The sequence below is a fragment of the Manis pentadactyla genome, chromosome 7 (assembly GCF_030020395.1).
Source record: "Manis pentadactyla isolate mManPen7 chromosome 7, mManPen7.hap1, whole genome shotgun sequence".
Lineage (NCBI taxonomy): Eukaryota > Metazoa > Chordata > Mammalia > Pholidota > Manidae > Manis > Manis pentadactyla.
The window spans coordinates 95,289,282-95,315,495 of NC_080025.1; the positions used below are offsets into that span (position 1 = coordinate 95,289,282).

The 26,214-nt window shown below is 39.9% G+C and overlaps 1 protein-coding gene across 11 annotated transcripts in view; it reads left to right on the forward strand.

The window, feature by feature from the left end:
* The window catches only part of SP4 (Sp4 transcription factor), a 112,766-nt gene that overhangs the window by 50,400 nt on the left and 36,152 nt on the right, over positions 1-26,214 (forward strand). For 7 of the 11 annotated variants that reach the window (XR_005023110.2, XM_057504573.1, XM_036877343.2 and 4 more), the window contains exon 4: positions 8,275-8,503. The exons of the other annotated variants lie outside the window; for them this stretch is intronic. Coding sequence is in view for 6 of the 7 variants with exons in the window: in XM_057504573.1 (XP_057360556.1) it covers positions 8,275-8,503 (229 nt within the window). In the remaining variant the exon portion in view is untranslated. The remainder of the gene's footprint in view (positions 1-8,274; positions 8,504-26,214) is intronic. 11 annotated transcript variants of the gene reach the window in all.

Consider the following 26,214-nt stretch of genomic DNA (forward strand, 5'->3'; position numbering starts at 1 on the left):
GGAGGCTTCAGGAGTCTATTAAGGAAATGGTTAAGGGATCTGAGGGGAATGATCAGCTACCAATCAGAAATCTCTAGCTGTTCTTTTACATAATGAAGGGCAGCTTAAATATCGTTGCAACCTGAAAGGAATGACCCACTGTTGTATAAATAGTAGCTGGAAAAATTATGGCCAGAAATATCTCACAACTACAGGGGATGTGAAGAATACTTGCCAACTTAAAATACCTGTATCTCCATGGGGATCAAGCTAAAAACTTTTGTGTAGTGCTGGTTCATATAGAACTCCCATTTCCAGAAATGCATCTTTTGCAGTAAACAGGGATTTGGGGTATCACTGTGCCTCTGGATACACAAGTAATTTGAATAGTTTGCAAGCCATGGTCATCCGTGAGGAATCTGGGTTTACTGAATATGTAACACTTAAATGTGCTCAAAAGGTATATTGAGAGGGGAGGGGCTTAAAGATGGTGGCATGAGAAGAGAGACAGAAACCTCCTCCCAAAACCACATATAATATGACAATATAGCAAATACAACTAATCCTGAATGAGCGACAGGTAAGAACACTACAACAGACTGCCTACATCTGGGGAAAAGAGAAGACCTCACGGAAAAGAGTAAAGTAGCAGAGTTGCAATCAGGTGGGACTCAAATCCTTTCCCCACCCCAGCTTACTGGTGGGAGGAAGAGAAATGGAGCAGGGAAGGGGTGGAGGGCTAGGACTGCGGAACACCCAGCCCTGGAGATCTGCTGTGAGAGCACGAACCTACATTACATGGTGCTCTGGAGACTAGTGGGGTTGGGAAGCTAAGACAGGCAGAATACTTGGAGAGACTGAGATTCCAACTGCTTATGGAGAACAGGTACCCACAACTGGCTGCTCTGTGACAAAAGAAAGGTGGGCAGTCTTGAGAGACTTCCCAACAGCAAGAGGGCTGCTAAAGATGCAAGGATTGCACAGATCTGGCTGCTCAGAAGAAAAGACAGGAGGACAAAATTGTCACAGCACACTTACCTCAGCAGGTTGGGAAATTTATGAAGCTTCAGGCAACACAACCCTGAGGCCCTACAATGTGATATGCAGCCTGCCACACCTTCCTCCTGGCTGGCACCAGCTCACAGACCTGCTGCTTCCCACCATTGTGCCAGGCCAGCCAGAGGGCAGCCCTGCCTATGGCAGCTACAAGGGCATAGCATAGAGTCTCCTCTCTGTGCGCTAAGCTCACAGGCCCTGGCAGTGGAGGCAGGCACTGCAGCTGGGAAGCAGGAAACAGCTACTTCCTCTCAGCAGGCACTAGCGCCACATGCCTGTGACCCCCACCATTGCTCCAGGTGCTGGGAAGCTCCAGAGAATAGAGCTTCTGGGCACTAGAGGGCACAGCCTACACAAAGTTGTTATTCCATATTATTCATTATAATTATGAAATGTTAAAAGAACCTGGTACAAACCAAAATCCTACAAACACCAGAAAGAGGGCCAAGTGAAATTGAAATCACCAATCTTCCTGATAAAGATTTCAAAATAAAAATCATAAACATGCTCACAGAGCTACAGAAAAATATACAAGACTTCAGGGAAGAATTTAAGAAAGAGGTGGAAACGTTGAAAAATAAAGTATCTGAAATGAAACATACAATGGAGGGATTTTAAAGCAGATTAGATGAAGTAGCAGAAATAGAAAATGAAATAGAAATTAGAGAACAAGAATACAAAGAAACTAAGGCACAGAGAGAAAAAAAGATTTCTAGGAATGAAAGAATATTGAGAAAATTGTGAGACCGATCCAATCAGAACAGTATTTGCATTATAGGGGTACCATGAGAAGAAGAGAGAGAAAAAGGGATAGAAGGTGTCTTTGAGGAGGTAATTGCTGAAAACTTCTCCAATCTGGGGAAGGAAATAGTCTCAGGCCATGGAGGTGCACAGAACTCCCAACACAAGGGACCCAAGGAAGACAACACCAAAACATATAATAACTAAAATGGCAAATACCAAGGACAAGGACAGAGTATTAAAAACAGCCAGAGAGGAAAAAAAAGATTACCTACAAAGGAAAACCCATCAGGCTATCATCAGACCAGAAGGGAGTGGCATGATATGTTAAATGCAAGAAACAGAAGGATTTAGAACCGAGGATACTCTACCCAGCAAGATTATCATTTAAATTTGAAGCAGGGATTAAACAATTTTCAAATAAGCAAAAGTTGGGGAAATTTACCTCCCACAAACTGTCTCTACAGTGTATTTTGGAGGGACTGCTGTAGATGGAAGTGCTCCTAAGGGTAAATAGCTGTCACCAGAGAAAATAAAACTACAGTAGAGGAAATAGAACAATTAAATACTATGCAAAGGTAAAATTAAGTCAAGTACCCACAAAGTCAGAGAATACAGAAAGAGTACAGAATATGACACCTAATATATAAAGAATGGAGGAAGAAGAAAAAGAAGGGTGGAAAAATGAACCTTTAGATTGTGGTTAAAATAGCATACTGAATGAGTTAGATTGTTAGATAGTAAAGAAGCTACCCTTGAACCTTTGGTAACCAGGAATCTAAAGCCTGCGTTTGCAATAAGTACATTCCTATTGATAATCACCCAAAATGTAAATCGTCTGAATGCACCAATCAAAAGACATAGAGTCACTGAGTGGATAAAAAAGCAAGACTCATCTATATGCTGCCTACAAGAAACTCACTTCAAACCCACAGACATACACAGACTAAAAGTGAAGGGATGGGAAAAGATATTTTGTGCAACTTATAGGGAGGAAAAAGCAGGGGTTGCAGTACTTGTATCAAACAGAATAGACTTCAAAACAAAGAAGGATATTACACATAATGATAAAGGGGTTAGTCCAATAAGAGATATAACCATTATAAATATCTGTGCACTCAACACAGGAGCACCTACATATGTGAAACAAATACTAACCGAATTAAAGGGGGAACAGAATGCAATGCATTTATTTTAGGAGACTTAAACACACCAGTCATTCCAACGGACATATCAACCAGACAGAGTAAAAGGAGACAGAGGCACTGAACAACACATTAGAACAGATGGACCTAACAAACACCTACAGAACACTCCACTCCAAAGCAGCAGGATACACATTCTTCTCAAGTGCACATGGAAGATTTTCCAGAATAGATTACATAATAGGCCACAAAAAGAGCCTCGGTAAATTCATGATTGAAATTGTACCAACCAGCTTCTCAGAACACAAAGGTATGAAAGTAGAAATAAATTATGCAAAGAAAACAATAAAGTCCACAAACACATGGAGGCTTGACAACATGCTCCTAAATAATCAGTGAATCAATGACCAAATAAAAATAGTTATCAAGCAATATATGAAGACAAATGAAAATAGTAACAACACGACAAAGTCTGTGGGCTGCTCGAAAGCCGTGCTAAGAGGGAAGTATATTGCAATACGGGCTTACCTACGAAAAGAAGAACAATCTCATATGAATAGTCTAAACTCACAATTAATGAATCTAGAAAAAGAAGAACAAATGAGTCCCAAAGTCAGTAGAAGGAGGGACATAATAAAAATCAGAGCATGACTAAATAAAAGACAATAAAACAGAAGAATCAATGAAACCCAGAGCTGGTTCTTCAAGAAAATAAATGAAATAGATAAACCCCTAGTCAGACTTATCAAGAAAAAAAGAGAGTTGTACACACAGAAACAGAATCAGAAATGAGAAAGGAAAAATCACGACAGACACCACAGAAATACAAAGAATTATTAGAGAATACTATTAAAATCTATATGCTAATAAACTGGATAACCTAGAAGAAATGGACAACTTTCTAGAAAAATACAGCATTCCAAGGCTGAGCCGGTAAGAAACAGAATATCTGAACAGACCAGTTACCAGCAATGAAATGAAACTGGTAATCAAAAAACTACCTAAGAACAAATCACCCATACCAGGTGGCATCACTGCTGAATTCTATCAGACATTTAGAGAAGCCCTAATACCCATCCTCCTTAAAGTTTTCCAGAAAGAAGAAGAGGACCGAATACTTCCAAACTCATTCTGTGAGGCCAGCAGCGCTCTAATACCAAAACCAGGCAAAGACACCACCAAAAAAGAAAATTACAGACCAATATCCCTGATGAACATAGATGCAAAAATACTCAACAAAATATTAGCAAACCGAATTCAAAAATACATCAAAAAGATCATCCATCATAAACAAGTGGGATTTGTTCCAGGGATTCAAGCATGTTACAATATTTGAAAATCTATCAACATCATCCACCACAACAATAAAAATAAGAACAAATTCCCATGATCATCTTCATAGATGCTGAAAAAGCATTCGACAAAATTCAACATCCATTCATGATAAAAACTCTCCTCAAAATGGGTAGAGGGCAAGCACCTCTATAAAGGCCATATATGACAAACCCATAGCCAACATCATACTTAATAGTGAGAAACTGAGAACTTTTCCTTTAGATGGTGAACAAGTCAAGGATGCCCACTCTCCCCACTTTATTCAACATAGTTCTGGAGGTCCTAGCCGCAGCAATCAGACAACACAAGGAAATAGGAAATAAAAGGTATCCAAATTGGTAAGGAAGAGGTGAAACTGTCACTGTTTTCAGATGATATCATATTGTACTTAAAAAATCGTTAAAGAATCCACCCCAAAACTACTAGAACTAATAACTGAATTCAGCAAAGTTGTAGGATACAAAATCAACACACAGAAATGTGTTGCATTCCTATATACTAACGATGAACTAGCAGAATGAGAAAGCTGGAAAACAGCTCCATTTACAATTGCATCAAAAAGGAAAAATACCTAGGAATAAACCTAACCAAGGAGGTGAAAGACCTCTACCCTGTGAACTACAAGACACTCATGAGAGAAATTAAAGAAGACACCAATAAATGGAAATATATCCCATGCTCATGGATAGGAAGAATTAATATTGTCAAAATGGCCATCCTGTCTAAAGCGATCTGCAGATTTAATGCAATCCCTATCAAAATACCAACAACATTCTTCAATGAACTAGAACAAATAGTTCTAAAATTAATATGGAACCACCAAAGACCCTGAATAGCCAAAGCAATCCTGAGAAGGAAGAATAAAGCTGGGGGAATTATGCTCCTCGACTTCAATCTCTACTACAAAGCCACAGTAATCAAGACAATTTTGTACTGGCACAAGAACAGACCCATAGACTAATGGAACAGAGTAGAGAGCCCGAATATAAACAGAAGCATATATGGTCAGTTAATATAAAGGAGCCATGGATATACAATGGGGAAATGGCAGCCTCTTCAACAACTGTTGTTGGTAAAACTGGATAGCTACATGTAAGAGAATGAAACTGGATTATTGTGTAACTCCATACACATAAGTAAACTTGATATGGATCATAGACCTGAATGTAAGTCATGAAACCACAAAACTCTTAGAAGAAAAATAGGCAAAAATCTCGTGAATATAAACACGAGCAACTTTTTTCTGAACACATCGGGGTAAGGGAAACAAAAGGAAAAATGAACAGATGGGACTACATAAAGCTAAAAAGCTTCTCTACAGCAAAGATCACCATCAGCAGAACAAAAAGGCATCCTATAGTATGGGAGAATATATTTGTAAATGACTTATCCAACAAGGGGTTAACATCCAAAATACATAAAGAACTCACACCTCAACACCCAAAAAGCAAACAACTCTATTAGAAAATGGATGGAGGATCTGAACAGTTCTCTAAAGAAGAAATTCGGATGGCCAACAGGCACATGAAAACATGCTCCACATCGCTATTTATCAGGGAAATGCAAATTAAAACCACTATGAGATACCACCTCACACCAGTTAGGATGGCCAACATCCAAAAGACAAGGAACAACAAATGCTGGTGATGATGTGGAGAAAGGGGAAACCTTCTACACTGCTTTTGGGAATGTAACTTAGTTTCAACCATTGTGGAAAGCAATATGGAGGTTCCTTAAGATACCATTTGACCCAGGAATTCCACTTCTAGGAATTTACCCAAAGAAAACAAGATCCCTGATTCAAAGGGAGATAGGCATCCCTATGTTTACAATAGCGAGGATATGGAAGCAACCTAAGTTTCCATCAGAAGATGAATGGAAGAAGTGGAACATATACACAATGGAATACTAGACATAAGAAGAAAACAAATCCTATTATTTGCAACAACATGCATTGAGCTTGAGGGTATTATGCTCAGTGAAATAAGCCAGGTGGAGAAAGACAAATATGAAATGATTTCACTCATTTGTGGACTGTAAAAACAAAGCAGATGTGAAGAAACAGAACAACAATAGACTCATAGACTCCAAGAAGGGTCTAGCAGTTACCAAAGAGAAGGAAATGAGGATGGGTGGTGGGGATGGAGGGGCAAGGGAATTGAGGTGTATTATGATTGGCAAACATCGTGTGGGGGTAGCATCTCGGGGAAGACAGTGTAGCACAGAGAAGACAAGTAGTGACTGTGGCATCTTACTACATGATGGACAGTGACTGCAAAGGAGTGTGGGCGGGACTTGATAATAGGGATGAATGTAGTAAGCGCAGTGTTGCTTGTGTGAAACCTTCATAAGTGTGTATCAGTGATATGATAATTTTAAAAAATGTATATTGAGGCCTAATAGGTATACTTTACATTTATGTATTGCTTTACCATTTACAAAGCCTTTATCCATTAGAAAATTAACTTGGTCTTTATAAACAACTCTTTACTTAGGGGACAGGGATTTTAGAGATATCAGCATTATTAGATGTGAGGAAACTGAAGATCTCCAAGTGCACAGTCACCGAATGGAACACAGATTTACAACTTTTGATTACTTGTGTTGCTTTACCTATCATGCCATGTTCAGTCAAAGGTAGACTAAAATGTAAACTTCAGGAGAACTAAAATGTGTATCTTAGTAAAATAGCGAAAAAGTACACATTTTAAAACTTGTATTGTAGTTATGGGTGCTACCAAAGGTGCTGGAGTGCTGTGAGTGCATAGAGGAGGGTGAGGTTGTCTTTGACTGGGAGAGTCAGAGATTTAATTTTGTTTAGAAAATGTGTGCTATTTTCTCACTTGTGAATTTTTATTGTTTCTTAGTTGTTCCACATGTTTTAAGTACTCCATATGCAGCTTTAAAATAAGCCCTTTTATTTTACACCCAGTACACACATTTGTTTCTGCTACCATGTTTTATTCTTGTATTGCCAACCAAATCCGTGCAGACAAGTGATAATAGCTTACGTGTAATGAACGGTTCTGTGTCTGGCACTATTGTAAGGGGTTTGTAAAAGTTAACATTAGTTCTTACATCAGTTCTGTGAGGTGAGGGCATTGCTTCACAAATTGGTGTTTTCTGTCTGTTCACATACTTTCTGTTCTCACAACGAACTGTGTTGAAAGAAAGGACGATTATAAGGCATACTCACATATGCTTCAGGATCAGTTTTAACCATGTGAATAGACAGTTTTTGTCATATGTATTATTTATCATATTTTTCCTTGAGTGAAGAAGCCAAGTTGATATTATGTATTGACCTGAGAGGTGAAGTCTGTGCTATGTAACATGAGCGAATTAAAGTAGTATTCTAAATGTCTGTTTTATGATCATAGTGGCAATATGTAATAATCATGAGTGGTTGTATTATTTATTTATTTTTAAATAATCATGAGTAGTTTTACATTTTAAAAAACTACTTATCTCAAAAAATGTGTAATTTATACTCATGAATAAAGAGATGCTTGCATAAAGTATTTAGGAATGAGAAATGTTCATAAAACTTAATTGTTTGGTTACTTTTCATTCCTGTATTTTTTCGGAGTGAATGAAATATGTTGCTAACTGTGGAAATGGTAATAATAATGCTTTGTATTTACCTAGCATATTTCATCTCAGGATCTCAAACTGTTTTTCAAAAAATACCTCATGAATCCTTGTAGCACTTTGGTAAGGCAGGTAGGTGGCAGGTATTGTCTTCATTTTATAGAAGGAGAAAATAAGCCACAAGAAAGTTAAATGATTTATGTATAGTCCCACCACCAAATACAGAGGCAGCCTGAGCTACTAAACTAAGAATATTAAATTTTAGGATTTGCATACTGTAAATCATTAACCCCCTTTGTTTTTGTAGTTTCTTATATAGATTATCTATTAGAACAAATATGGTCACTTAAAAAATGTCCACATGGAAATTTTTTTATCCTTTCTTTAGGAGTAGTAAACATAATACTCTTTTCCCCCCAATTTTTAGGTCAGCAGCAAGGACAAGATGGTGTAAAAGTCCAACAAGCTACGATAGCTCCTGTAACTGTAGCAGTTGGAGGAATTGCTAATGCAACGATAGGTGCTGTTAGTCCTGACCAACTCACACAAGTGCATTTGCAGCAAGGCCAGCAAGCTTCTGATCAAGAGGTGCAGCCTGGCAAGAGGCTTCGAAGAGTTGCCTGTTCCTGTCCTAATTGTAGGGAAGGAGAAGGAAGGTAAATGCTCTATTATCAACTCTTAATCTCTCTGGAAGGCATAAAATAGGGTCAAAACCCAGCCATTGGCTGTGTATTTTGATCCCTACAACATTACCTTTGTAGTCAAGCTGAAATGTAATATTGTTATGAAGGGAATTAAAGTGAGCCATTCTAAGAACAACATTTCAGTGGTTCTTGACCCTTACACTTTTAAAAAATGGTTTTCTTTATAAATTTATTATAACATTTTAAACTTTATTGATATAAAATTTACATACCATACAATTGAGTCATTTGAAGTATATACATTGCAGTGGTTTTTTAATATATTCTCAGAGCTGTGCATCCATCACCATAGTCAATTTTTGGACATTTTCTGTCGCCCCCAAAAGAAACCCTGTGTTCTTTTGCCATCACCCCCTCATCCTCCACCCCTCCCACTTCTAGGCAGCTACTAGACTAATTTCTGTCTTTATAGATTTGCCATTCTGGACATTGATTATAAATGGAATCATTCAATGTGTGGTCTTTTGTGACTGTTTTCATTCACTTAGCATAATGTTTTCAAAGTTCATACATATTATAGCATGTGTCAGGACTATATTATTTTTAATGAATAAATAATATTTAATTGAATGGATATACAATTTTACTTGTTCATTCATCAGTTGATGGACATTGGATTTTTCCCACCTGTTGACTATTATGCTATTATACACATTCAAAATTTTGTGTGGACATATGTTTTCACTTCTCTTGGATATATATATAGGAAGGGAATTACTTGTCCGTTTGGTAACTCTGCATCTAACCATTTGAGGAACTACCAGACTGTTGCCAAAGTGGCTATACCATGTCCCATTCTCACCAGCAGTGTATAAAGGTCCACAACATTGCCAACATTAGTTATGATCTGTCTTTCTGATTATAGCTGTTCTAGTGGGTGTGAAGTGGTATCAAAGTGTGATTTGGTTTGCATTTCCCTGTTTACTACTAATGTTGAGTATGTTCTCATGTGCTTTTTGTCCATTTGAGTATCTTTAGAGAAATGTCTGCTTATTTTTTCCCATTTTTAAATTAGATTGTCTTTATATTGAGTTGTAATCATTGTTTATATATTCTAAATATGAGTCCCTTATCAAATACATGATTTGCAAATATTTTTCTCCTCATCTGTTAGTTGCCTTTTCACTTACCTTAATCGTGAACTTTAAAGCACAGAAGTTCTACAATTTGATAAAGTCTTTTCTTTGGTTGCTTCTGCTTTTGGTGTCTGCCAAATCTGAGGTCACAATATGCCTAGTTTTCTTGTGAGAGTCTTATAGCTTTTGGGTTTAAATTTAGGTCTTTAATCACTTTGGGTTTAATTTTTGTATATGGTATGAGGTAAGGGTCTCTCCAGTACCACTTATTGAAATGACTATCCCTTCTCCATTCATTGAATGGCCTTGGCACCTTTGTCAAAAATCAGTTGACCATATAGACACATAGATTATTTCTGGATTCTCAGTTCTGTTCCATTGATCTATATGTCTGTCTCTATGTCTATACTACATTGTATTGATTACTTTGGCATTATAGTAGCTTTTGAAGTTGGGAATTATGTTATTTTTGTCAATATTGTTTTGGCTATACAGGGACACTTGCAGTTCCATGTGCATTTTAGAATTAGCTTGTCAATTTCTCCAAGGAAAGCAGATGGGATTCTAAATGGGGGTGGCATTTTTAGATCAATTTGGGGAACGTTGCTAACTTAATAGTATTGTCTTCTGATCCATATACATGGTATTTATTTATTTAGATTTTTCTCTTATTTTTATTTTATTTTATTTATTTTATTTTGTTTATTTATTTTTTGAAGAACATTATGTTTACAAGGCTCTCCCCTACCCCAAGTCCCACCCAAAAACCCCATTACAGTCACTGTCCATCAGCATAGCAAGATGTAGAATCACTACTTGTCTTCTCTGTGTTGCAAAGCCCTCCCCTTTCCTCCACCCCCCACATTATACATGCTAATCATAATACCCCCTTTCTTCTTCCCTGCCCTTATCCCTCCCTACCCTCCCATTCTCCCCAGTCTCTTTCCCTTTGGTAACTGTTAGTCCATTCTTGGGTTCTGTGATTCTGCTGCTGTTTTGTTCCTTCAGTTTTTCTTTTGTTCTTATACTCCACAGATGAGTGAAATCATTTGGTATTTGTCTTTCTCCGCCAGGCTTATTTCAATGAGCATAATACCCTCTAGCTCCATCCATGTTGTTGCAAATGGTAGGATTTGTTTTCTTCTTATGGCTGAATAATATTCCATTGTGTATATGTACCACATCTTTTTTATCCATTCATCTACTGATGGACACTTAGGTTGCTTCCATTTCTTGGCTATTGTAAATAGTGCTGAGATAAACATAGGGGTGCATCTGTCTTTTTCAAACTGGGCTGCTGCATCCTTAGGGTAAATTCCTAGAAGTGGAATTCCTGGGTCAAATGGTAAGTCTATTTTGAGAATTTTGAGGAACCTCCATATTGCTTTCCACAATGGTTGAACTAATTTACATTCCCACCAGCAGTGTAGGAGGGTTCCCCTTTCTCCGCAACCTCGCCAACATTGGTTGTTGTTTGTCTTTTGGATGGTGGCCATCCTTACTGGTGTGAGGTGATATCTCATTGTGGTTTTAATTTGCATTTCCTTGATAACTAGCGATGTGGAGCATCTTTTCATGTGTCTGTTGGCCATCTGAATTTCTTCTTTGGAGAAGTGTCTGTTCAGCTCCTCTGCCCATTTTTTAATTGGATTATTTGCTTTTTGTTTGTTGAGGAGCGTGAGCTCTTTATATATTTTGGCTGTCAAGCCTTTATCGGATCTGTCATTTACGAAAATATTCTCCCATACTGTAGGGTACCTTTTTGTTCTATTGATGGTGACCTTTGCTGTACAGAAGCTTTTCAGCTTGATATAGTTCCACTTGTTCATTTTTGCTTTTGTTTTCCTTGCCCAGGGAGATATATTCATGAAGAAGTCGCTAATGTTCACATCCAAGAGATTTTTGCCTATGTTTTTTTCTAAGAGTTTTATGGTTTCATGACTTACATTCAGGTCTTTGATCCATTTTGAATTTACTTTTGTTTATGGGGTTAGACAGTGATCCAGTTTCATTCTCTTACATGTAGCTGTCCAGTTCTGCCAGCAACATATGTTGAAGAGACTGTCATTTCCCCATTGTATGTCCATAGCTCCTTTATCGAATATTAATTAACCATATATGTTTGAGTTAATGTCTGGAGTCTCTAATTTGTTCCATTGGTCTGTGGCTCTGTTCTTGTGCCAGTACCAAATTGTCTTGATTACTATGGCTTTGTAGTAGAGCTTGAAGTTGGGGCGTGAGATTCCCGCCACTTTATTCTTCTTTCTCAGGATTGCTTTGGCTATTCGGGGTCTTTGGTGTTTCCATATGAATTTTTGAACAATTTGTTCCAGTTCGTTGAAGAATGTTGTTGGTAATTTGATAGGGATTGCATCAAATCTGTATATTGCTTTGGGCAGGTTGGCCATTTTGACCATATTAATTCTTCCTAGCCAAGAGCATGGGATGAGTTTCCATCTGTTAGTGTCCCCTTTAACATCTCTTAAGAGGGTCTTATAGTTTTCAGGGTATAAGTCTTTCACTTCTTTGGTTAGGTTTATTCCTAGGTATTTTATTCTTTTTGATGCAATTGTGAATGGAATTGTTTTCCTGATTTCTCTTTCTATTGGCTCATTGTTAGTGTATAGGTAAGCCACAGATTTCTGTGTGTTAATTTTGTATCCTGCAACTTTGCTGAATTCCGATATCAGATCTAGTAATTTTGGAGTGGAGTCTTCAGGGTTTTTTATGTACAATATCATGTCATCTGCAAATAGTGACAGTTTAACTTCTTCTTTACCAATCTGGATTCCTTGTATTTCTTTGCTTTGTCTAATTGCCGTGGCTAGGACCTCCAGTACTATGTTAAATAACAGTGGGGAGAGTGGGCATCCCTGTCTTGTTCCCGATCTCAGAGGAAAAGTTTTCAGCTTCTCGCTGTTAAGTATGATGTTGACTGTGGGTTTGTCGTATATGACCTTTATTATGTTGAGGTACTTGCCCTCTATACCCATTTTGCTGAGAGCTTTTATCATGAATGGATGTTGAATTTTGTCGAATGCTTTTTCAGCATCTATGGAGATGATCATGTGGTTTTTGTCTTTCTTTTTGTTGATGTGGTGGATGATGTTGATGGATTTTCGAATGTTGTACCATCCTTGCATCCCTGGGATGAATCCCACTTGGTCGTGATGTATGATCCTTTTAATATATTTTTGAATTCGGTTTGCTAATATTTTGTTGAGTATTTTTGCATCTATATTCATCAGAGATAGTGGTCTGTAATTTTCTTTTTTTGTGGGGTCTTTGCCTGGTTTTGGTATTAGGGTGATGTTGGCTTCATAGAATGAGTTTTGGAGTATTCCCTCCTCTTCTATTTTTTGAAAAACTTTAAGGAGAATGGGTATTATATCTTCTCTGTATGTCTGATAAAATTCCGAGGTAAATCCATCTGGCCCAGGGGTTTTGTTCTTTGGTAGTTTTTTGATTACCGCTTCAATTTCTTTGCTGGTAATCGGTTTGTTTAGATTTTGTGTTTCTTCCTTGGTCAGTCTTGGAAGGTTGTATTTTTCTAGGAAGTTGTCCATTTCTTCTAGGTTTTCCAGCTTGTTAGCATATAGGTTTTCATAGTATTCTCTAATAATTCTTTGTATTTCTGTTGGGTCCGTCGTGATTTTTCCTTTCTCGTTTCTGATTCTGTTGATGTGTGTTGATTCTCTTTTTCTCTTAATAAGTTTGGCTGGAGGCTTATCTATTTTGTTTATTTTCTCGAAGAACCAGCTCTTGGTTTCATTGATTTTTTCTATTGTTTTATTTTTCTCAATTTTGTTTATTTCTTCTCTGATCTTTATTATGTCCCTCCTTCTGCTGACTTTAGGCCTCATTTGTTCATCTTTTTCCAATTTTGATAACTGTGACGTTAGACTATTTATTTGGGTTTGCTCTTCCTTCTTTAAATATGCCTGGATTGCTATATACTTTCCTCTTAAGACTGCTTTTGCTGCATCCCACAGAAGTTGGGGCTTTGTGTTGTTGTTGTCATTTATTTCCACATATTGCTGGATCTCCATTTTAATTTGGTCATTGATCCATTGACTATTTAGAAGCATGTTGTTAAGCCTCCATGTGTTTGTGAGCCTTTTTGCTTTCTTGGTACAATTTATTTCTAGTTTTATACCTTTCTGAAAAGTTGGTTTGTAGGATTTCAATCTTTTGGAATTTACTGAGGCTCTTTTTGTGGCCTAGTATGTGGTCTATTCTGGAGAATGTTCCATGTGCACTTGAGAAGAATGTGTATCCCGTTGCTTTTGAGTGTAGAGTTCTATAGATGTCTGTTAGGTCCATCTGTTCTAGTGTGTTGTTCAGTGCCTCTGTGTCCTTACTTATTTTCTGTCTGGTGCATCTGTCCTTTGGAGTGAATGGTGTGTTGAAGTATCCTAAAATGAATGCATAGCAGTCTATTTCCTCCTTTAGTTCTGTTAGTGTTTGTTTCACATATGCTGGTGCTCCTGTGTTGGGTGCATATATATTTATAATGGTTATATCCTCTTGTTGGACTGTCCCTTTTATCATTATGTAATGTCCTTCTTTGTCTCTTGTTACTTTCTTTGTTTTGAAGTCTATTTTGTCTGATACTAGTACTGCAACACCTGCTTTTTTCTCCCTATTATTTGCATGAATTATCTTTTTCCATCCCTTGACTTTTAGTCTTTACCTGTCTTTGGGTTTGAGGTGAGTCTCTTGTAAGCAGCATATAGATGGGTCTTGTTTTTTTATCCATTCAGTGAGTATATGTCTTTTGATTGGTGCATTCAGTCCATTTACATTTAGGGTGATTATTGAAACATATATACTTATTGCCATTGCATGGTTTAGATTTGTGGTTTCCAAAGGTTCAAGGTTAGCTTCTTTACTACCTTACTGTCTAACTTAACTTGCTTATTGAGCTATTATAAACACAGTCTGCTGATTCTTCATTTCTCTCCCTTCTTATTCCTCCTCCTCCATTCTTCATATATTGGGTGTTTTGTTCTGTGCTCTTCTTAAGAGTGCTCCCATCTAGAGGAGTCCCTCTAAAATACCCTGTAGAGGTGGTTTGTGGGAGGCAAATTCCCTCAACTTTTGCTTGTCTGGGAATTGTTTAATCCCTCCTTCATATTTAAATGATAATCGTGCTGGATACAGTATCTTTGGTTCAAGGCCCTTCTGTTTCATTGCATTAAATATATCGTGCCAATCTCTTCTGGCCTGTAAGGTTTCTGTTGAGAAGTCTGATGATAGCCTGATGGATTTTCCTTTGTAGGTGACCTTTATTCTCTCTCTGGTTGCCTTTAATACTCTGTCCTTGTCCTTGATCCTTGCCATTTTAATTATTATGTGTCTTGGTGTTGACCTGTTTGGATCCCATCTCTCGGGAGTTCTGTGTGCCTCCGTAGTCTGAGCAACTATTTCCTCCCCCAGTTTGGGGAAGTTCTCAGCAATTATTTCTTCAAAGACACTTTCTATCCCTTTTTTCTTTGCTTATTCTTCTGATACCCCTATAATGTGGATATTGTTCCTTTTGGATTGGTCACACAGTTCTCTTAATATTGTTTCATTTCTGGAGATCCTTTTATCTCTCTCTACATTAGCTTCTATGTGTTCCTGTTCTCTGGTTTCTAGTCCATTAATGGCCTCTTGCATCCTGTCCATTCTGCTTTTAAGTCCTTTCAGAAATTGTTTTATTTCCGTAGTCTCCCTCTGTACTTGCTCCTTTAGCTCTTGCATATTTCTCTGTAGATCCATCAACATGTTTATGATTTTTATTTTGAATTCTTTTTCAGGGAGACTAGTTAGGTCTGTCTCTGCAGATCCTCTCTCAGGGTTTGTCTGGACTATTTTGGACTGGACTATATTTTTCTGCCTTTTCATGGTGATAGTGGTGGCTGTAGGCAGGTTGCAGGTGTGTCAGCTGGGAGAAGAAAGTCCTTTCCTGCTTGCTGGATGCCTTGCCCTTCTCCACTGAGTGTGTCGGTTACCTGCATTCCTGGAGTAGCCACCGGGTTAATCCCCTAAGCTTCTGTGGGTGGGGTCTCTGTCAGAGCAGCACAGAGCCCTGCGGGGAGTGGCAGGCATGCCAGGTGCGCTCCTCTGCGATAGCGATGCCCCTGCCGGGCAGCTGTATACCAGCAGTAGCCTTTGGGTCTGGCCCGGGTGGCTGTGCATCGTGCTGGAATTCCGGTTGGCCACTGGGAGCACGGCTGCTCTCTCTGGCACTGCTGCAGGTGTGCGTGGGCCTCTCCTGGGCCCCTCTGTCGCCACCACCACTGGCATGCCTGGGCTGCTCCTAGGCTGCTCGGTCGCCACTGCCGCGGGCTTGCGCAAACCTCTCCAGGGTCCTTCTGGCGCCGCTGCTGCCGGAATGCTCAGGCTGCTCCCGGGCTGCTCAGTCGCCACTGTGGCAGGCTCGCACGAGCTGCTCCCGGTCCCCTCTGGCACCGTCGGCGCACGTGGGCCGCTCCCGGTCCCCCTAGTGCTGCTGCTCCCAGAGCGCACTGCCACACTCCCACTGCTGGGCCAGTGTGTCAGGTTCCTCGCCAGTTGGGGGAACGACTGGCAGGCTGCTTAGTGCTGTGAGGGGCTTCAGAGCTGCGCTGCTGCCCAGGGGGTTAGGGCGCCTAAAGTTCCCTGGGATTCCCAGCTGCTGGCTAAGTTTGCCGAGACGACTTCGTCAAGCTGTGGGGTCCCTGTCTCTTTAAGACTTCAAAAAGCACTTGCTTTTCTTTTGTCTCAGGGGCGCCAGTTGCAGACACCTGCCCGCAGGTTTTGCTTTTCCGTTTCTCTAATATCCAGCACCCTGTGCACCTTGTGTCTGCGCTCCAGGTGTGGATTTCTAGAGTTGGTTGTTTAGCAGTCCTGGGCTTTCACTCCCTCCCCATTCCGACTCCTTTCTTCCCGCCGGGTTCTGGGATGGAAGGACATTCGTGTCCCGCCTGGCCACAGCTTGTATCTTACCCCCTTCCTGTGATGTTGAGTTCTCGCAGATGTAGATGTATCCTGGCTGTTGTACTGTATCCACTGGTGTCTCTTTTAGGAATGGTTGTATTTATTGTATTTTCATAAATATATATATGTTTTTGGGAGGAGATTTCCACTGAACTACTCACGCCGCCATCTTGGCTCCGCCTCCTGTATTTTATTCTTTTTGATGCTATTATAAGGAACTCTTTCTTGGTTGTTTATTGTAAGTGTATAGAAATACAATTAGTTGTTGTATATAGATCTTGTATCCTGCAACCTTGTTTGAACTCTTATTAGTTAGAATGTTTTTTTAATGGATTCATTAGGGCTTTCTCTCTCTATATATATATGTATATATATATACACACACATATATATGATCATATCATCTGCAAATAGAGGCCATCATTCTGCCTTGTCCTTTACAGTCTGAATAACTCATTTCTTTTTCTTGTCAGTTGCTCTGTCTAGACTCTACAGTATAATGTTGAATAGAAATGGTCAAAGTGGACATCCTTGTTTTGTTCCTGATCTTAGAGAAAAAAGCATCCAGACTTTAACCATTAAGTATGATATATTAGCTCTGAGTTTTTCATACATTCCCTTAATCAAGTTGAGGAAACTCCGATTCCTGCTTTTGTTGAGTGTTTTTTTCCATGAAAGGATGTTGAATTGTGTCACATGGTTTTCTGCATCTGTTGTCATGATCATGTAGTTGTTTTTTTTTTCTCTGTCAGTATGGTGTATTACATTAATTGATTGTAATGTTAAAAATATTTTGCATTTGTGGGATACAGCCAACTTGGTCATGGTATATAATTCTTTCTATGTTTCTGTACTCATTTTGCCAGTATTTTGTTGAGGATTTCTGCATCTATGTTCATGAAAGATAATGGTCTGTAATTTTCTTTTAATATCCTTGAGTGCTTTTGGTAAGGATAATACTGGCTTTATAGAATGAGTTGGGAAATGTTCCCTCCAGTTTTAGTTTTTCAAAGAGTTTGTGAAGAGCTGGTATTCTTTAAATGTTTTGTGGAATTCACCAGTGAAACTGGTCCTGAGATTTTCTTTTGGGAATATATTTTTATTAGTAATTCGATCTCTGCTTCTTATGAGTTTCTCTGATCATTTGCTTTTCAGTCAGTTTTGGTACTTTGTGTCTTTCTAGGAATTTGTCCATTGCATCTAAGTATTTAAGTGATTGGCATACATTTCTTCTTTGTATTTCTTTATCATCCTTTTTACTTCTGTAAGGTAGGTAGTGATGACCCCTCTTTGATTTCTGGTTCTAGTAATAGGAGTCTTTTTCTTGGTCAGTCTACCTAACTTGTTAATTTTGTTGATCTTTTCAAACAGTTAGCTTTTGGTAATTTCACTAATTTTTTTCCTCCATTGTTTTTGTATTCTCTCTTTCATTAGTTTCTGTTTAGTTATTATTTCCTCCTTTTTGCTTGCTTTATTTTAGCTTTAAGTTGCTGTTCTTTATCCATTGTCTTAAATTGGAAGGTAAGGTTATTGATTTAATATCTTCTTTTTTAACAGACATTTACACTAAAAATTTCCCTCTAAGCATTGCTTTCCAGTGCATCCCTTAAATTTTGCTATGTTGTATCTTCATTTTCATTCATCTCGAAGTATCTTCTAATTGCTCTTTTTATTTCTTCTTGACTCATTGGTTATTTAAAAGTGTGTTAATTTCTAGATATTTGTAAATTTTCCAGTTGCCTCCTGTAACTAATTTCTAGTTTTAGTCCATTGTGGGCAGAAAGCAAACTTCATGTTATTTCTCTTCTTTTAAATTTATTGAATTTTGTTCCATGGCCTAGCATAATTATCCTGGAGAATGTTCTATGTGTTCTAGAATGTTCTTTGTGTTCAGTTTTTAGAGGTATTTTGCCCCAGGATTTCCTTTTCACAAACTTACAGTTGGAGTGGCTATACTAATATCAGACAAAATAAATCCTGGAGAATGTTCTATGTTGTTTGGTAGAGTGTTCTAGGGATATCTGTTAGGTCTATCTAGTTCATTTATTGTGTTATTCAAGTCTTCCCTTTCCTTGTTGATCTGCTTAGTTGTTTTGTGAAAAGATTGAAAATAGAGTATTAAAAATCTCCAACTATTGTTGAATTGTCTATTTCTCCTTTCATTTCTGTCAGTTTTTAATTCATCTGTTTTGGTGCCCTCTTGTTACTTTCTTATTTAAGTATACATATGTTTATAATTGTAATACCTTCTGATGGATTGGCCCACTTACCTTATAAAATCTACCTCTTTATCTCTAATGACACCTTTACTTTTAAAGTTTATTTTATCTGATATTAGTATAGCCACTCCAACTGTAAGTTTGGGAAAAGGAGATCCTGGGGCAAAATACCTTTAAAAACTGAAGTCAAAGGGAGAAGTAAAGTTTAAAACCCATTTTTGCTTACAAACTGCAGTCCAGGCCATCTCTCTCCTCTGCTCCAGAAGAAGCAAGCCAATAAGCAAGCCAGCCCCTCTACTTAAACTCTCAGGATCAGACACACCCTCGGTTGCCTAGGTAATTACCCATTGACATGGAGATGAACTGTCCACCCATGAGGATACGCAAATGCGCTAAAGCCAGTCAAGATAGTCTGGAAATGTTACAATTTTATCCACAGGCCACCCCTCCAGAAATCTCTCCTTACAATCTGCTTGTTCCCCTTCTTCTGCAATGGTCCCTTGGTGAGAAAATGAGCATTGTGACCAGACTAATGACATAATAGCAACAGCAATAAAATGATGATAATCCTCAAGCCAGAGGATTCAGCTAGGTTCAAAGTCTTATGCAGATTAAGTCCATAGCTTGTCCATTCCATAGGCAGACAGTAGCTGAGGGTTCAGAGCACTCATCATGTGGCAGCTGCAGCCAGGGGGTGCATTCAGGCCACAAGGGCTGTAGGAGGAAATAACCTTAAGGGTGATAGATACATGTTTTAATGACACCAGCATAGGCAAATCTTGTCCATCAGGTAGGATACATGCAAGGGAGTGGTTTTGTGATAAAACAGTGGCAGGAGTGGGATCTCGTCCTGGTCTAGTATACCAGACTTTCACTCCCCTCCCTGTGGGAATTTCAAATTGGTCAATATACAGGGCTATGGGAGGTACATGCACTGGCCATAAAGATAAAACAAAACTTCCCCTCAAGATGCTCTTACCTCCTGGATGTTTTGGTTACACTACCATGACCTTTGGGGCCATTCAGCTGTTACTCCAGGAATATACAGAAGGCCGACTTTCAAGCCTTTCCCCCAAGGAGCCAGAAGGGCCAGACATTGCTGGTCCATGTGTCGAAATGTCCAGGGCCAGGTCCATTCAATGGTGTCTCCAGGGTTTAATGCAGTAGGAGCTGGCAGCAGGATGTTACTCTGCTGGCCATATCCTGGCTTCAATAACTCTTCTTTGGTTTGGATGTACAATTGTATAGGAGAGGTAGCAAGGTGTGTGAGCATATCCACAGGGCTCAAAGCTCCTTTATGTGGCTTCTCATTCAAATGCCACAGCACTGTCCATAGGCGAACTGACCAACGCCATAGACTACTGGTGTCCGACTTCAGGCCAGATTTCAACAAACCATTGTACCTCTCTGTCATGCCTGCCCCAATAGAATTATATGGTACATGAAATTTGCACTTTATTCCTAATTGCTGCACCCATTCTTGTAATGCATGTTCAATAAAGTGGGTGCCTTGATTACTCTGAATCACCTACAGCCGGCCATAGGCTACAAAGAGACGCTCCAGGCCCCCTCTTGGTGGTTTGCTGATCTGCATGACGTGCAGGAAAAGCAACCAATAGTCCAGTAGCCTTGTCCACACAAGTCATAGCATACTGATAACCTTCTGATACGGGCAAAAGCCCAATATAGTCTATTTGCCACCTGACAAGGGGTATTGGCTCCCTTACTATTGTCCCATGTTGCTGTGGGACTCAGTATAAGTTCCTCTTAGAGCACACAAGGCACTCCTTCTGGGCTCTGCTGACTTCTTCAAAGATCAGTGGCAAGCTCCACTGATGGGCTACAGCCCATATTGTCTTTTGCCCCACATGCAACAAACGCTGGTGTAGCTGTTGGGCCACATCAGAGGCAGGCTTTCCTTTAGCCAGCACACCTGGGCCAATGTGTCTGCTTCATCATTCCCTGGGGATACCAAAGGCAAATGGCCAGTCACATGATAGACAGTAACAGTCTTAATCTGACCAGAGGCCCATAGGTCTTGCCACAACTCTTGCCTCCAAAGGGGCCAGTGACCGACCATCCAGTTGGCATGATACCATGTCAGTAACCACCGGGTCAAGCCCCGATAGACAGCCCAGCCGTCAGTGCAGACAGTTATGGGGGAGGGTCCCTGGGTGATCACGAGCCATACTGCCCATAGCTCATCCCATTGACTGCTCTTCTCCTCTCTATCCTCCATCCATATTGTCTGTCTTAGGATGGAAAGCCACAGCCCTCCACTGCGGGGGCAGCCCACAACTGCAGCCGTCTGCATACCAAGCATCTTGAGGTATAGGGGCTTTTCCCTCCTGATAAGGAGTCTCAGCTACCAAGGGCTGAAAAGCAAGTTCTATCTGCTTTCCACTGGTATAGGTTAATGACCCTAATAAGTGTTGGAGTTTTCCACCTAAGGGGCTAGTAGAGAGGGTGCTGCGTTGCTGTAAATATGTGCCCCATTTGGCCAGTGTAGGTGTCTGTGCCACGCCACTCCATGGCCTTTGGGTCCAGTCTTGCACCCACCCTGCAATGGGATAGGTGGTTATTACCTTGGTCGGAGCTGTTCTGGCTGTGGGCTCCATAGACAGCAAGGCATGGTACACAGCAGCCAGTTGCTTCTCTATCAGGGGGTAGTGGACCTCTGCTCCTTTCCATAGTTGTGACCAGAATCCAGTAGGTTGGTATGTCCATTCAAGCCGCTGCCAAAGACCCCACCCATAACCGTCTTTGGTTACATGAACATCTAGTTCACAGGGCCTTGACGAGTCCATTATATTCAAGGCCTGTATGGCCTTGACTGCCTGCTTGGCAGCAGTAAAAGCAGCTGCACATGTCTCATCTCAGTCCCATCTGATGCCTTTTCGTACCAACCAGTATAAGGGCTTCAGAATTTGTGTCAAGTGTGGGATAAACACTCTCCAGTAGCCCAAAAGACCCAAAAACTCTTGTAATACTGCCACAGTGGTAGGGGTGGGGAAAGCCTGTACCTTGTCTATAACTGCTTCAGGAACAACTTTAGTTTTACCCGACACAGATAACCCCCAAGAATTTGACAAACCAGGTCCCTGAACCTTGGTGCTGTTCACAGCCCATCCTTTTTCCTGTAGATGTTGCAACAGTCTAGAAACTGCCCCTTCTAAATCTGAAAGAGAATCAGATGTGATCATAATATCATCAATGTAGTGATACAACCGCACTGTTTGTGGTTTCTTCCATGTGGCCAAGTCCTAGGTTACAAGTCCATGACAGATGGTGGGGCTGTGGAGAATTCACTGTGGAAGGACAGTGAATGTCCACTGCCGGCCTTCCCACGTGAAGGCAAACTGTTCGTGGCTTTCCTGTGTTACGTCAACAGAGAAGAAAGCATTAGCAAGGTCTACTACATAATGATACATTCCCAGTTCATGGCTGAGGGTGTCCAGAATGTCTGCCATAGAGGGGACTGCAGCATGTAAAGGGGGGTGTGAGTTTATTCAATCCCCTGTAGTTTACAGGCATGTGCTAGGAGCCATCTGGCTTTCTCACTGGCCACACTGGGGAATTAAAAGGACTATGAGTAGGCTTTATGATGCCCACTGTCTCCAACTCCTATAGAGTTTCTCCAATTTTCTTGTGCCTACCCGCCCACCCCCAAGGCAATTTATACTGCTTAATATTTGTCACCTGCCAAGGTACAGGCAGAGCTGCAGGTGGGTGCTTAGCATGTTCCCTCAGAACTGCCTTTACCACACATACCCTCGTTCTGAACTCACCTGCAGTGGTCTGTAACCACAGGCCATGCAGGATATCTACCCTCAAAATATATTCAGGGATGGGAGAGATGTTCACAGTATATTCCTTTGGGGGTAGACACCCTATCCGCAATGAGATGTGGGCTTTCTTCACTCTAATTGCCTTATCCCCGTAGCCATATATCACAGCAGGGGTCCTGGGAAAGTGCTCAGGGTTGCCATGAATCAAAGAACACTCAGCTCCTGTGTCCACCAGTGCCACGTTGTACATTCACAGGGGACCAGTGAATTGCTAATTCTACATGTGATCTCTGGTCCCCACCATGTCCCCTAAGGTGGAGACTTTGATGGTCCTCCCCCACCCCCCAGTTGAACTGTGATGCCCAATCATCATCCTGTGGGGGTGAGGGCTCAGGTGAATCCTGAGTACTGTCTCCCATGAAGTTTTGCAGGGACACAGCCTGGGCATGAGACCTTGACTCTGGTTTCTGTGTCCTGGACCTCGTGGCTGGAACTGCTGCTCTGGCTTTAATTGGCACCACAGTTCTAACAGTATTCTATTGAACTGCCCATCGAGTTTTTCTTTCACTATCCCTGCCTTTATCAAATCAACCCACATCTGGGTCCTTAAGACCTTCATGGAGCCTTTTGCACTTTCCCCTTCATTCGTGGCCCATACTTCCCTCTATACCCTTATTGTTTTAACCTCCCCCAGATCTGCTAAAGTATGAGTAGCCTCACTTACAGGTTGCCCTAGGTAGGGGACCTACCTAGGGACCCAAAGAGAGATGTGGGAGCTGTATGTGGCACCAGATTTCTCATTCCTATAGTGAACATCTCCTCATCAGGGCCCTGGGGGTCCATATTATAGATGATATTTTTCGTATCCTCTTAGAGGAGTGCAAAAGGCTCCGTGAAGGTTCCGTGGGGAAGGGTGGAAACACCGTATTATTAGCCCTCAGAGTTGGAAGTTGGAAGACTGCTAGGAGACCTTAGGAGGTTGTGTAGCAGCTGGCATTTTAGGTTTTCTTTTCATCGGGATAGTGGAAAATGTTATACAGGAAAAAGCGAGGATTATCGAGAGGGTTAGTGAGGAGAGACAGGGACTTAGGTGGGAGAGAGACACACTTCAGCATCGCTTGGGTTCAGAGGTATCCTGCTGACTGCTGCCAGATGTAAGTCCGGGAAAAGGAAATCCCAGGGCAAAATACTTCTAAAAACCAAAATCAGTCAAAGGGAGAAATAAAGTTTAAATCCCGTTTATTGCTTACAAACTGCAGTCCAGGGCTGTCTCTCCCCTCTACTCTGGAGGAAGCAAGCCAGCCCACCTACTTAAATTCTTAGGTTCAGACGCCCTAGGTTGCCCAGGTATTTTACCCATTGATGTGGAGATGAACTTCACTCCACCCCTAAGCATATGCAAATGCACTAAAGCCAGGCAAGATACTCTGAAAATGTTACAGTTTTACCCACATCAACTTTCTTGTGGTTGTTGTTTGCACAGTATCTTTTTCCATATTTTTACTTTCAATCTCTCTATATCTTTGTGTCTTTGAATGTTAGGTGTGACATCTGTGGACAGCATATAGTTGGATCTTGTTTTAAATCCAATTTGACAAAATCTACCTTTTGTTTGGATTGTATAATCCATTCACATTCGATGTTACTGATTTTTTTGAATTTATGCCTGCCATTTTACTTTTGTTTTCCATGTCTTGCTTTTTGTTGTTCTTGTTCTTCTATTCCTCTTTTACTGCTTTCTTTTGCATTAAGTGAATATAATACAGCATTTTAATTTGTAATGTAGCATTTTTGTTAAGGATTTTTTCATTGTTATTTTATGTCCTCAGTGGTTTCTCTAGGCCTTACTGTGTATATCTTTAATTTTTCGTAATTAGTTTTAAGATTTGTAGTAACTTGATTCTAGTGAGTTGTATAAACATTATCTATATAGGTCTGGTTCCTTTTGCTTCTCTTTGTGGTATTATTGTTATATATATTACATCTATGTTATAAACCCTACAGTACATTGTTATAACTATTAGTTTGCATAATTTTATCTTTTAAAGAAGTGAAGAGAAGACAAACTTTTGCTGTGTTAACTTTATCACTTCTAGTTCTCTTTATCTGTTTCTGATGATTTTGAGTTACCATCTGGGGTCATTTCCTTAGCCCAATACAGCTTTGCTCCTGCCCACCTCCTTTGTGCTGTTATTGGGAAATATGTTGTTAAAAATTACACTTGTGTAATGTTATAGGCTTACAGTATGCTTTTACATACTGTTTTATGAAATTGCTTAAAATTCAGTTAACAGAAGAAATATACCATCCTTTATAATTATATAATAACCTTTGCCGATTCTCTTTTATTTGTTCATGTGCATTTGAATTACTTTTTGGGTTCACTTGCTTTCAGCCTGAAGAACTTCCTTCAGTATTTCCTGAAAAGTAGGTAGGTCTGCTAGCAGCAAATTCTCTGTTTTTGTTTATTTGGGAATGTCTTTATTTCACCTTGATTTTGAAAGATAGCTTTCTCAAGTACCTTGAATGATTTCCCATCACTTTTCTTGTGACCTCCATTGCTTTTCTGCTGAGTTCATTCTTAATCTTACTGGGGTTTCCTTATAAGTGATGAGTCATTTTTCTCTTATTTCTCTCAAGCTTTTATCCTTGTCTTTGGGTTTCAGGATTTTTTTGAACAAAGTACCTATTTGTGGATCTCTGCGTTTATTATTCTTGGAATTTGTTGAAATTTATGCATGTGTGGATTAATGTTTTTCAGTGAATTTTAGTACATTTTCAGCCATTATTTCTTTGATATTTTTTCTTCTTCATACTTCCCCTCCCCACTCTCCTCCTATCCCCTTCCCCCTTTCATATTAATGTGTCCCACATTTCTCTGGTACTGGTCATTTACCTTTGTTCTTTTTCTTCTCTCTTTTTGGATTGCATAATCTCTATTGATCCATCTTCATTTTTGCTATTTATTCCTTCTCTTGAGTCCCTCTAGTGATTTTATTTCAGTTGTACTTTTCATCTACAGAATTTCCAGGTGTGTTTTTTAATCATTCCCACCTCTTTATTGATAGTCTCTGTTTGATGTGACATTGTCATTATACCTTGCTTTGTTGCTTTTGTCATGGTGTCATTTAGTTCTTTGGACATATTTATTAATGGTTACTTTGAACTCCTGTTAAATCTGGTTGCTCTTGCAGTTTCTCCTGTCTGCTTTTTTTCAAGGGTATAGGCTATCCTTTCCTCTTCTGTTTTTTGTTTGTTTTTTGTATGTCTCACAATTTTTTGTTAGAAACTGGACAGTCTAAATTATATATTGTAGTAACTCAGTACTGTCCACCTGCCCTCCCCCCACCCCCATCTTGTTACTATATTGTTTGCTTGTGTATTTAGTTACTGACTGGACTATTTTAGTGAAATCACTCACCCTCCCTTCCCTTCCCCCCTCAAACACCTCTCTCCCTCCCAACACACCTCCCCCACCCCCCTACCAAAGCATGTTGTTCCTCAGTGGGTGCAGACTTGGATATGCTGACTGTGACCTTGTAACCTTGGTATGACAGCAGTTTGCACAGGGCTCTTTCTGAATGCCCTGTCACTGATCAGACCCATCTTTTAAGCTC